The 14,115-nt window shown below is 33.3% G+C and overlaps 1 protein-coding gene across 14 annotated transcripts in view; it reads right to left on the reverse strand.

Annotated features, from left to right (window-relative positions):
* Positions 1-14,115, reverse strand: part of LOC127849330 (myosin-IIIb-like) — an 83,651-nt gene that overhangs the window by 1,163 nt on the left and 68,373 nt on the right. For 11 of the 14 annotated variants that reach the window (XM_052382060.1, XM_052382057.1, XM_052382062.1 and 8 more), the window contains 6 exons: positions 13,716-13,855; positions 9,959-9,973; positions 9,437-9,454; positions 6,474-6,586; positions 5,933-6,082; positions 2,832-2,943 (listed from right to left, as the gene is read on the reverse strand). In XM_052382060.1, coding sequence (XP_052238020.1) covers positions 2,832-2,943; positions 5,933-6,082; positions 6,474-6,586; positions 9,437-9,454; positions 9,959-9,973; positions 13,716-13,855 — 548 coding nt within the window. The remainder of the gene's footprint in view (positions 1-2,831; positions 2,944-5,932; positions 6,083-6,473; positions 6,587-9,436; positions 9,455-9,958; positions 9,974-13,715; positions 13,856-14,115) is intronic. The other 3 variants (XM_052382053.1, XM_052382054.1, XM_052382055.1) reach the window with 3 other exon arrangements.

Below are 14,115 nucleotides of genomic sequence, written 5' to 3' on the forward strand. Positions count from 1 at the left end.
TTTGAAACTTGAAGCTAGTTTCTATGCAATATCAATTTATAAATTGTTTCTTTTCGTTTAACTGAAATAAAGAATATAATAGAAACTTAAGTTAATAATTTACACAAGAGTAAAGTACAGAAACATCATTGAAGCCAGATTTGTATGAAGTCAAGAATGAATAAAAAGTATGGATAAAATATATTCCGTATAAAAAAAAGAATACAATATATGCAGTTTTGATAGACTAAATAAACATTTCGTCGGTGGAGTAGATAGATTAAAAAATAATAATGGCATAAATTAGTTGCTTTGATATGATTTTGCATATTTGCCTCTTTAAAACTTCCGTTTTCTCCACTTGACATGGTACCATATATTGTGAAAAAACTACATGATGCTCATTAATGTTTATGATCATTAATTTGTAAATGTGAAAATGGCTTTTTAATTGTAATTATGTAATTTACAAGCAAACGTAAATTATTAGAATTAAGGAAATGTCTGAAACTAAAGATATTGTAAAAGTAATGGCTTTGAGATAATTTAGCTGGAAACAAATGAATGACTTTCAACCACGAATAAATTATTAAACTGCAGTCGGCAAATATCAAAACGATGACTTTCAATAAAAATAAAAGAGTGTGCATAAACATACAGGTACATTCAAGATAGCCAAAAGAAACATCTTGATTAAGTGCTTGTATTTTGTGCATTGAAGCGGAAAGTTTTTTTTCAATTTTTTAGACAGATGAGCAACTCATGAAAATTTGTCTAACATTGTTTGGTTCGTACAAAAGGCTTGAACATTTTTAACGTTTGTATAATATTTAGCACTGAAGCGGAATCATATAAACAGGTTTGGTAGAAAATATGTGTATATATTTTATGAAGATTGGCAGAGAACTTAACAAAGTATGTAATTTTTACAACAATTTGATGCAAATGTAAATTTTGGCTCCAGTAAGTAATTGAGCAGAACCTTTTGAAAGTGGGTTTGCACAAAATCCGTTTTCCAAAGGGTACATATAAATCGATTAAACTCTCTAGACATTTAATGTTTTATCGTTTAAAAAAAGGAAAATGTACACTTTTTAAACTTGAAATAAAATAAGACACGTCATGCAACTTTTAAGAAAAGTCCATTCGCCCAGTTGAAAACATTACTTTGGTTGAGAGGGTTCGACAAAAGCACAGTACTTGAACAAGCGCACCACAAACGTTATTCTTTCTAATTGGTCCCCAGTAAAATGCACCAACACGTTTCAGGACCAGACAGGGACAGGATAAAAGCACTTCAGCCATGGGTGCAATAACCAAATGTCTTTTTAACCAGAGAGAAAAAGGGCACGTTAGAAATAAGAACTACTAACGGCCACAGAGGTATACATAATGATTTATTTGAAGGTAACATCAGTTTGGTAGATGATCAACTGATTAAGATTTGAGTGAAATATTTACAAATCTAGCCATAGGGTAAGACAAAAAAGTGATTATGTACTTTCCTATTTAGGTCGTTAATACTGTGCAGAGCAGCGGGACTATGTACACATTTTTGGAACCAACAAAGGATTATTTGTTTCAATTTTCATGCAAATGGAAAAGATAATTAGAAAAAAAAGACAGTTGCAACGTAAATTATTTACGAAAACGAATGCCAGCCTAGTTTGCGCTTATCTAATAGCCGTGATTTTTCTATGAAAAAAACATCTTAATATAAAGCATTTTTTTTTAACAAAAGCCATGCCATCATTAATAGCATGTATTGATGCATAAATGCCGTATAAGAGTATTGGCAAATCATGTCATGAGTTTTGTTTTGTGTTTCAGGGTCAAAACCACATTGCATATGGTTAAGTCCATTAAAACAAATAACTCGATCAAATAGATAAAACAGAAAATTCCCACTATTACAGTTAAGTGCACATGAATAGCATAATAAATATGCGTTCAACAAAACAAAGGCAAAACTATATACTACCAAATGCCATTACAAAAACAACAAGAATAACTCAGTAAATAGAAATGCGAACTGACATGCAGTAGATTTCTTTTATAAAATAATAACAACCGTGCAAGCAGCTCATTTATTTTCACAACTGTAAACAGTCTAGTTATATTGTGTGTGCATATTATAGTTTTGACAAGGATGCAATCTTGCAAACCCTAGTTTTGTATATTGTATACTACACCATACCTATATTGAGCTAAAAGTCCAATCTTCAAACTATACAGAAATCAATGGAAACCTATGCGTTCCTTGGTTTTTCCATAGGTACTAATCTATGATCTTAATGCTCTGAAGTTGCTTTTACAGATTTTGAGCATTGTCATTTCGAAAAGCATTTTATCTTATCAGGATGTTTTCATTATGGATGGGCCCCCTAACTAGGAGGTATGTGAGAGGGGTCTCAACTCCAGAATTTTACGTGTTTGGAATGTGGAATGTTGAGAAAGCTGTACGGGGCTTTATTTTAAAATTTCTAACTGGAAAGCCAGCTGGGGGCATGCTTCTCGGTAGGTGCCTGTTTTCTGAACCCAATACTAATATAAGTTGAACAAGACTATTGTCAAGCAATATATGTCCCCTACCGGCTACGCCATTGTCAGATTTAAAAAAATATATTATTTGTTGCCATAGCAACCAGAATTTTTGACGTAGTTACAAAACGAAATGATGTGCATAATGTCCATATTGCCATCTATCCATGCTTTAAGTTTCATGAAACTTTTAAAGTTATCGCAGGAGTCAGAAAAGTGTGACAGACAGACTCGCAGACATACAGACACACATCTAGCGAAAACCATAGGTCCCCTCCGGTGAAACCGGTAGGGGACAATTATGGTAATACCTTTGTTTTTCCAAGGGCCCAATCCTTCAGACCAATACTATGAAGAAGTCTCTCACAGCTTTGCCTGTCCACTCCCAGATGCCTTCCATGCCCAAAGGTCAGTAGAGAGTACCTATTCATGGTATTTGTAGTTCAATATATGAGCCGCACACTGTGAAAAATGGGTTTAATTCCTTTTTGTAAAGTAATGTCCCAGATTAGCCTCTGCAGTCTGCATACTGAGGCTAATCAGGGATGACACTATTCGCCTTAACTTTATTTTTGCTAAGAAAATACTTTCTTGAAATGAAAAATATCACATAAGCTGAAAGTGTTGTTCCTGATAAGCCTGTGCGGACTGCACAGGCTAATCTGGGATGACACTTTATGCATGTGCATCAAACCCCTTTTTCACAGAGCAAGGCCCATGTATAAAATACAATAATATTTTTAAATAATGCTAAAAGTTAGTGACATCAATTACAAGTGTTGTGTAGGAACATTATATTTATTAAACAAGAGATGTGTTTGTCAGAAACACAATGCCCCCTAATGCTCCGCTTTTTTTTACCTTTGACCTTGAAGGATGACCTTGACCTTTCACCACTCAAAATGTGCAGCTCCACGAGATACACATGCATGCCAAATATGAAGTTGCTGTGTTCAATATAAAAACAGTTATGAAAATTTATGTTTTCATATTTTGACCTTTGACCTTGAAGGTTGACCTTGACCTTTCACCACTCAAAATGTGCAGCTCCACGAGAAGAAAGTAAGAGATTGAATGGAGAAATAATTTTTTTTAATGTTTGACATTTGACCTTGAAGGATGACCTTGACCTTTACCTTTCACCAGTCAAAATGTGCAGCTCCCGAGATACAAATGCATGCCAAATATGCAGTTGCTGTGTTCAATATTAAAAAAGTTATGAAAAAACATAAACGAAGGTAACAGTTTTAGGAAAGAAAAATACAATGATATATAACCTTTGACCATGAAGGATGACCTTGACCTTGACTTTTTTCCACTCAAAATGAGCAGCTCCATGAGATACACATGCATGTAAATATCAAGTTGTAGTTCAATATTGCAACTTTGCAAGTTATCAAACTTTAACCATGGTAAAAGTTTTGGACAGAATGACAGACAGACAGACAGACAGGACAAATACAATATACACCCGATCTATCGATCCGGGGGCATAAAAATGCAATTATATTTAACCTTTGATCTTGAAGGATGACCTTAACCTTGACTTTTTACCACTCAAAATGAGCAGCTCCATGAGATACACATGCATGTAAATATCAAGTTGGTATGTTCAATATTGCAAAAGTTATCAAACTTTAACCAAGGTTAAAGTTTTGGACAGAATGACAGTCAGACAGGACAAAAACAATATACACCCGATCTATCGATCCGGGGGCATAAAAAAACATATTGAGATCATTCAATCTTTCTACTAGACATGTCCATTATGAATTTTGACATTAAAACCTCTATAACGCTCAAAATCAACGAAAATTGTGTTAAGTATTTTGTAAAATAAAATTAAACAATTTAAAATCTTCAATTATCTTTTCATACAACACATGAACATTTACATGGTAACATTTTAGTGTTTGTGTGTCATATGAATAGATATATTCGCAGGAAATTAAAATGGAAAATAATAAATAAACAAGAGCTGTTAGAGGACAACGCGCTCTACTATTTGAGTGCTTGACAGTATAACGTAAGCCATCATGGGGAAATTGTTCAATTATTCAATAAGGTCAAGGTAATAGTTCAGGTAAATTTTCCACAATCTATTGAACATTGTAAAGACATAAAACAAAGTAATAAGATTTTATTTCAAGTTTGATAGCAATAGCTTGGGTGGGAAGTTTGGACGGTCCTTCAAAAATAAAGTAAATAAATATTTATTTTTTTGTAACCATGTTTTAAAGAAAAAAATATTTGTTTTGGGTTGGGTAGGGAGGGGGGGTTGAGAGGGGGGTATAATGTGGGGTGTGGTCATTTATTAGACAATTTTTAAAAAACAAAAAAAGGAAAAAATATTATTTATTTATTTTTTTTTTGGGGGGGGGGGGGGGGGCAGGGATTCTGGGTTGGGGCATGGGGTTTTGTTTGGGTGGTATCCATTGTATTAATAAAATCTTATCATAAATAAAGAAGTTATGGCAATGTAACTAAAGTAATATGCATATTATAAGTGAAAAAAGGGCCATAATTCTTACAAAATGCTCGATACAGTTGTCTGCTCTTGTTTATAGATAAGGGTCATGTTGGTAATGAAGTTTGCAAAATATGAAAGCAATATGTCAAGGAACAATGAAAATATTTGAGGTGGTACGCAAACTTTAACATAGATTTAGCAATAATATGCATATTGTAAGTGAAAAAAGGGCCATATTTTTACAAAATGCTTGATACAGTTGTTTGCTCTTGTTTATAGGTTGGGGTCATGTTGGTAAAGAAGTATCCAATATATTTAAGCAACATGTCAAGGGTCAATGAAAATATTTGAACTAACATTTGCACACTAACGCTAACTGGAAAGGGAACGCTAATGCCGACGCCGGGGTGAGTAGGATAGCTCCACTATATATATTTCAAATATAATAGTCGAGCTAAAAAGAGCATTTTGTATCTACAAAAATGCATGTAATCATACCACATCTAGCGTAGAAATTGTGGCTATTGCCATAAGGAACACAGATTGTTTAGGTGTTAACTTTATTTTACGAAATACTATACGAAATTTTCGTAGAATTTTAACGTTATAGAGACTTTAAACAAATTCGTACCGAAATTAAAGGTATAAAACTAACTATTTCTGTCAACAGCCCTTTCAGATGTGAGGTGAGCAGAAAACAAATGAGCAGTAAACGCTATCCCTTTGCATGCTGGGAAATTTGTCGTCTGCAAAAATGTCGTCTGCTGAATTTCTAAAATTAGCATTTTCTTTGATTTTTTTTCAAAGAATACTATCAGAATAGCAAACAGTTTGGATCCTGATGAGACGCCACGTTCTGTGGCGTCTCATCTGGATCCAAACTGTTTGCAAAGGCCTTTAAAATTCGGTTCCCGCACTGAAAGGGCTATGCATGCTCGTTACCTTTTCACAAACTCTGCGTATGGAATCCTATGTGAATATCCCTCTCTTCTAATTCTGGTGGTCTCCAGGACTCCGGTGTATTGCAGCTGCGTAGTCACCTTTTGGGAGTCGAAGCTATCCGGGATGTTTTTCTCATTTGGTCGAATGCATCTGTTTTTATATTGCATTATTTATTGGTCAAATTATAAGTAATGACTATTGGAGAAGTGATGTTTGATTCATAGCATCTACCATTTTCTTAGTCAAAATTAAAATGAAAGAAAACAAATTTAAATAATATAAAAATACACAGGAAAAGTTGAACTATTATATGATAAGTATCGAACATTCCCTGATACATATTGAACAAACTATGATGTGAATTGTGTTTAATATCATTCAAAAAGGTTCAAATATAAGCAACATGCATGTACACTTTTGTCATTTTTTTCAGTAAATTAACAGTCTTTCTCTAATTTACTTTGAACATAAACACTTTTTTACTCATTTGTCCAGTACATTATAAAAACGCATATTAAAAATAAACACATGTGTCTCCTACCTGACAAAGTGCGGGGATCCAGCCACCATCTTGGCCAGGAGGTCCATTAAGGAGAACCGGAAGTATGTGGCCACCGTCTGCTGGATCCGGGTCATTGATGTCGCTGAAGAGCCCTACATGAAAGAGAACATACAGAATCATCCCAGGGATATATAAGCATTGTTCAGGGAAAACAGGGCTTAATGCACGTTCATAAAGTGCTGACCCAGATTAGCCTGTGCAGTCTGCACATGCTTATGATTGATGAAAATCTCCGCCTCAGCTGACTGTCTTTAAACTGACGATTCCACAAAAGCTGAAAGTGTTGTTTATTATTCACTTGTGCGGACTGCGCAGGTGTATCTGGAATGCCACTTTTCGCACATGCATTTAGCCCAGAATTTCTAACACGCTGCTCATAATTATCATAATTGAACCCACACAAACCAGAACCATATTAACACATGCAACATGCTCTTGAAAAAAAACATAATATCTCAAATCTAAAAATCTTCAAGGAATTTAAGTGAAGTGTTTATAAACCAGACCATATCAAGATCAAATTGATATGTTTTAAAGGTAAACAATATTTTTACTTTTAATTTTCACATAATTTACACATTTTTTAACTATAGCTGGTATATGTCATTCCAAATTTTCGATTCATATTACACTACAAATTATAGAATGATACAACAAGCTCTATTATACCTTTAAGATGGCCTTTACTTAGTTTAAAAGTAGGTTTCAAACTGAATTATATAATGCTTTTATTTAATGCATTCAACCGTTTACCACTTAGTTATGTATTATGACACGTCTGTAGTCCCTCAAAAAGTTAAATTGAATTAAAGACCTTTTTTACTAAATTTAAGTTTTAAAGGCTTCATTTCTAGCCCTTAGATACTTATGAGCAGCAAACAGCATAAAACCTGAACAGACTGCAAGTTACTCGCAGGCTGTTCTGGTTTTATGCTGGTTGCTTAAGCCATTAGCACTTCTTATGGGGGCAAGGGTTAATGTGTTAATGGTAATGAGCCTTTGGCTGATATCCACCATATTGTTCTGACATGTTGGCAGTTTTAAACCAAGGTCACAAACAAACTAAAACAAAAGAACCTCAATTATACCCAACAGAACAACTAAAATGGCAGTTCATGACAATTATACACTTGCAACCAGTTTGTCGTCCTGGTAGGTATATTTGTCCTTCTTTTCTATTGAGTTTGCGACTTTAAAAAAAAGAATAAAATTTCTTTCAGGTACAATGTGAAAAAGGGGTTTAATGCAAGTGTGTAAAGTGTTGCCCAAATTAGCCTCTGCAGTCTGCACAGGCTAATCAGGGACGACACTTTCTGCCTTAACCAGATTTTTGCTAAGAAAAGACTTTCTTGAAACATAAAATATAATAAAAGCGGAAAGTGACGTCCCTGATAAGCCTGTGCAGATTGCACAGGCTAATCTGGGACGGCTTTTTACACACATGTATTAAACCCCCTTTTCACAGAGCACAGTACATATAATTTATTGTACTTGTATGTTTGCAACCTTCTTCAAACCCATCAACATGCCATAACAAAATGACAAATCAGCCCATGTACAGAAGCTTTTTCAAATGTCCAATAATTAAACTTGGTAAAAAGTAGAGTGCAAAGTATTAGAAATGGAAATACCTGTACAAACAACTCTGAATCAAAATGAAGCATGAAGAACATTTTTATAAATTCAGTGTACATCTAAATGCTCACACTGTTAATGTCATATATTATCATTTTAACCAGCATTAAACATCAATAATAAACTCCGAATTACAGACCAAGCTCTATGGATTACATTTCAATGACATTTAATCTAAGAACATAAATTATTTCAATGTACAAGACATTAAAATACAATCCATAATGTGTGCATTTTGCCCATACAATTAAGATATTAATGGAATAAAGAAGTAGTATTTGTCTAAATATAAAATATAGACTCATAACGTGACAACAAATCTGCTGTTCTATTGATGTTTAACCCATTTATGCCCAGTGGACTCTCCCATCCTTTAAAATTGGATCAATTTATTTCCAAAATTAGGGGTGTCAAGTATATTTATTTCTATATTTAGAATATTTCATAAAGAAATTCATTTAAGCAAACAGCTCAGACCCAGATGAGACGCCGCATTATGTCCTTTTTTCAGGACGCTAGGCATGAACGGGTTAAGGCCTTGAGATCATACTGGAGCTCCGGTTGTATGCAACAATGCATGTAATTGGTTCATTTCCAAAAGTTTACATATGAGTGCATTAGATGAAATATTAAGTTCCAAACATTGTAACACATGTACATGTACATACTCTTTATTAAATTGAAACAGTATGTTCCGATAATGTTTCCATGGGTACATGTATTTGAGTTAAATAAAATATTCAGTAAAAAAATAATTCTCCGTGTATTTCTGTAATGCAGATTACAAACTGTGGTATCAAAAGAACTGCATAATATGCAAGGATGGCTAGGAAAGACTATATATAATTAAAGGAACAAATCTAAATCAGGTTTAGGTAAAAAAAGGTAAAAATATAACTTTATTAGATGACTTGTCTGTTAAGCAGGAGCAGGAGAAGGGTAGTTATGGTTTTTATCTGTATATAAATCAAGTTAAAATTGCAGAAATGTTTTTAATTACGCATTAATTACAAATTATATCCAACATGTACTGATATTTGATTATTGAATAAGGCGCTAAAAATTATACAAATCAAATAGAATTAAACTTTGAAAAATAAATATATTTAATAAAAGTCTGCTTTGAATTAAAAAAAACCAACATCATTAAGAACTTCATATAAATAAATATACGCGGGTACACTTAATTTACAATTGAGCAGATTGATGCCCAAACTAGGTATATAAGATATGAGGTCATAACCATCAAAGCTGCAGTTGATACTAATAGCACTAGCGATGGCAACACATGAAAAAGAGGCGTTTACCGAAACTAAGTTCTTCTGCTGTTAGAATTGAATGTTCAAATTTCACAAAACATGAAACATTTTAATTTTCCTAAATAATCATCTTCATCAACAAGTCTCGATTCAAAACAGAACATCTAAACAAAAGTTGTTTGATTATCTGGTCTATTGCATAAACATAAGTTTTTTTAATTGGGTTAAATATCACTATTATTCTATTAATTAGATTTATATTTCTTTTTAAGAAGCTCTAAAATGTATAAAATCATATTATGGTTTTCTGCACTTGTTTATATTCTATCAGGCTCGAATTACTTTACCGACTAGTTATTACCTAAATTTCAAGATACAGCTAAAAGAATGCTAATTTTACAAAAAAACTTGGTGCTTTTTATTAACAAAAATATTTCAAATGAAATGTAGCAAACATAAGTAGTGCATAACAAAATATATAAAAAAAATAACTTAAAACATCATTCTTTGTAAATTAAATGTGCTTATAAACATGAACACACTTCTCATCACACTAGAAACCATACTTACTAAAGCACTATAAATCTGAAAAGGTTGATCAAACTTTATAAATATGGTAATGTTATATTTCTTCATCCAAACACATTGCAGTTCATTTATAAAAGGAAATTCTCAATGCACTATACTAGTGTAATGAGTTTATTTATATTTGAGCCGTGTTCTGAGAAAACTGGGCATAATGCATGTAAGTAACGTGTTGTCCCAAATTAGCCTGTGCAGTCCACACAGGCTATTCCGGGACGACACTTTCCGCTTTATGACATTTTTTGTAAAAATGAAGTCACTTCTTAGCAAAAATCCAATTTTGGCAGAAAGTGTCGTCCCTGATTAGCCTGTGCAGACTGCACAGGCTAATATGGGACGACACTTTACGCACATGCATTAAGCCCAGTTTTTCCAGAGCACGACTCAATTTATTATTTGAGCCTCATTCTGGGAAAACTGGGCTTAATGCAGTCTGCACAATCAGGGTATACACACTCTGCCTGGACTGCTTAATGCAGTCTGCACAATCAGGGTATACACACTCTGCCTGGACTGCTTAATGCAGTCTGCACAATCAGGGCATACACACTCTGCCTAGACTGCATTTTTGTTAAGATGAGACAACCTTTAAACAAAAAATTCCATAAAAGGTGAAGTGTTGACACCGATAAGCCTTTTTGGACTTCACAGGCTAATCTGAGATGTAACTTTACAAACATGCATTTAGCCCGGATTTCCCAAAACACAGCTTTTTGAAGTAGATCATGCAGTTGTCACATGGTGCATAAGATAGATTACTAGGGACAATATAAATTTATGTTTGTTTTGCATCAATTTCAATATCTTGTCTACCTAAATGGATATACAAATAGACATCATTTATTGAAGTCGAACTAGACAAGGAGAATGCACCAAGTTATTGCCCATTAATTAGTCATGTCCTGGGTAAGCACATGCAACCCATTAATTGTTGTATAATTTCATGTTAAATCACAGGCTAAGGTCCATATACATGTTTGTCCATGGCATACGTCATATTTAGGTCGTTACCTTTGGACATATGAATTTGCACCCGTAACCATTGAGTGGTTCAATGTATATTAATATATTCACTTGAGTAGTTGGTCAGTACCTGACGCATACAGCCAGAAGGAGAAGGCAAACAATTTGTTGTTGTCACAAGGCCGTCAGGCCTTATTTTATCTTGTATTTTACGAATATTGGAAAGCGTTTGTCTTGAAGATCAATCAACAGAAATGAATCTCAATGAAAAATTAATGGACTTGTGTATGTTATTATGCTCCACAGACTATGTGACAAAGTACTTAACCTTTAATTCCAGTAGACAATAACTGGCACATTTCTTTATAACCCAGCATAAAATGTATCACACAAAAAGACACAACATTACTAAAGATGCATAATATACAGATGTTTACATGCAAACACATGCAAGATCTGCTACTACTACAAGACTAGTACGAAAGTAACCTCTGAAGCTGTAAGTTTATGCATTTGATGCAGAACAGTCTTTGGCCACACAAAATATTCCATTTGATAAACCTATCGACTCTTTCTAATAATCTAGATTGTTAACCCACTATTCCTTTATATAAACCAGTGGACATAACAGAGTATCAAACACAAACATGAATAACACCACAGAAATGGAAAATAATAGTTGTTATTTGGAAATACGTGGACACGTACTGCATGCTTTTTTCCTCTTATATGCATGAGGTACAAATAAAAATGACTTTGATTGTTTGGGAAAATATATTGCCATTGAAACTGAAGTGAGCTCAAATATTTGTATTAATACTTAATATTTATGAGAACCTAAGGCATAATAGTAAAACATTGTTTGCACCCAGTGATTAGTTCAGAGTCCCAAATAAAGTCTTAATGCATAATAGTAAAATATGGTTTGTACCCAGTAATGTTTAAAGTTGAGTTCCAAATAAAGTGTAAGGCATAATAGCAAAACAGTGTTTGTACCCAGTGTTTGGTTGAGCTCCAAATAAAGTCTTAATGCATAATAGTAAAACATTGTTTGTACTCAGTGATGTTTATAGTTAGGTTCCAAATAAAGACTTAAGGCATAATAGTAAAACAGTGTTTGCACCCAGCGATTAGTTGTGATCCAAATAAAGTCTTAAGGCGTAATAGTAAAACATGGTTTGAACCCAGTAATAATTAACGTTGAGTTCCAAATAAAGTCTTAATGCATAATAGTAAAACATTGTTTGTACCCAGTGATGTTTATTGTTGAGTTCCAAATAAAGTCTTAATGCATAATAGTAAAACATGGTTTGTACCCAGTAATGTTTAAAGTTGAGTTCCAAAAAAAGTCTTAATGCATAACAGTAAAACATTGTTTGTACCCAGTGATATTTATAGTTGAGTTCCAAATAAAGTGTAAGGCATAATAGTAAAACAGTGTTTGTACCCAGTGTTTGGTTGAGCTCCAAATAAAGTCTTAATGCATAATAGTAAAACATTGTTTGTACCCAGTGATGTTTATAGTTGAGTTCCAAATAAAGTCTTAAGGCATGATAATAAAACAGTGTTTGCACCCAGCGATTAGTTGAGATCCAAATAAAGTCTTAAGGCATAATAGAAAAACATGGTTTGTACCCAGTAATGTTTAAAGTTGAGTTCCAAATAAAGTCTTAATGCATAATAGTAAAACATTGTTTGTACCCAGTGATGTTTATAGTTGAGTTCCAAATAAAGTCTTAATGCATAATAGTAAAACATTGTTTGTACCCAGTGATGTTTATAGTTGAGTTCCAAATAAAGTCTTAAGGCATGATAATAAAACAGTGTTTGCACCCAGCGATTAGTTGAGATCCAAATAAAGTCTTAAGGCATAATAGAAAAACATGGTTTGTACCCAGTAATGTTTAAAGTTGAGTTCCAAATAAAGTCTTAATGCATAATAGTAAAACATTGTTTGTACCCAGTGATGTTTATAGTTGAGTTCCAAATAAAGTCTTAAGGCATACTAGTAAAACATTGTTTGTACCCAGTGTTTGGTTGAGCTCCAAATAAAGTCTTAATGCATAACAGTAAACCATTGTTTGAACCCATTGATGTTTATAGTTGAGTTCCAAATAAAGTCTTAAGGCATAATAGTAAAACAACTAGTGTTTGTACCCAGCCATTAGTTGAGTTCCAAATAAAGTCTTAAGGCATAATAGTAAAACATGATTTGTACCCAGTGTTTGGTTGAGCTCAAAATAAAGTCTTAATGCATAATTAATAGTAAAACATTGTTTGTACACATTGATGTTTATAGTTGAGTTCCAAATAAAGTCTTAAGGCATAATAGTAAAACATTGTTTGTACCCAGTGATTTAAGTTGATTTCAAAATAGAGTCTACATGCATTATAGCAAAACATTGTTTGTACCCAGTGATTAGTTGAGTTCCTAATAAAGTCTTAATGCATAATTGTAAAACATTGCTTGTACCCAGTGAATATAAGTTGAGTTCCAAATAAAGTCTTAATGCATAATTGTAAAACATTGCTTGTACCCAGTGATTAGTTAAGTTCCAAATAAAGTCTTAATGCATATTAGTAAAACAGTGTTTGTACCCTGAGATTAGTTGAGTTCCAAATTAAGTCTTAATGCATAAGAGTAAAAGATTATTTGTACACAGTATAGTAAAACATTGTTTGTACCCAGTGATTTATATAGTTGAGTTCCAAATACAGAAGTCTATTTATAATACACAAATACCAAGAGAACATTGAGTTATTTCCGTTTCAAACCTACCCGGCTTCCGCCCATGCTTGATGCGGCCTGTGAACGGATGCTCTGTACCGATGCAAAGGACATCCCAGTGCCTGAGCTTGTAGGGGAGCTTACACTGCTGGCAGCAGCATGAGGATACATGTGACCGCTGGCAAGATTGCCTGCAATTAAAAAAACAATAGTTGTGATGGGCTGCAAGTAGAAACTATAGATGTACTGTAATTGCTTTTTGGACTTTTACTTAGTTTATTTTTTTTCGTGTCCAAAAATTTAGATGCAAACAAATATTTTTTTTAAATACATGTGTCCAAACATTTAGAGACAGGTATGATTTGTTTTTTTGTCAATTTTCATATTGAAATAAAAACAATAACTCGTTGTGCAATAATGTGATTGTGTTGTACTCTTCTTTCCTTGCTTT

This window comes from Dreissena polymorpha, chromosome 10 (assembly GCF_020536995.1).
Source record: "Dreissena polymorpha isolate Duluth1 chromosome 10, UMN_Dpol_1.0, whole genome shotgun sequence".
NCBI lineage: Eukaryota > Metazoa > Mollusca > Bivalvia > Myida > Dreissenidae > Dreissena > Dreissena polymorpha.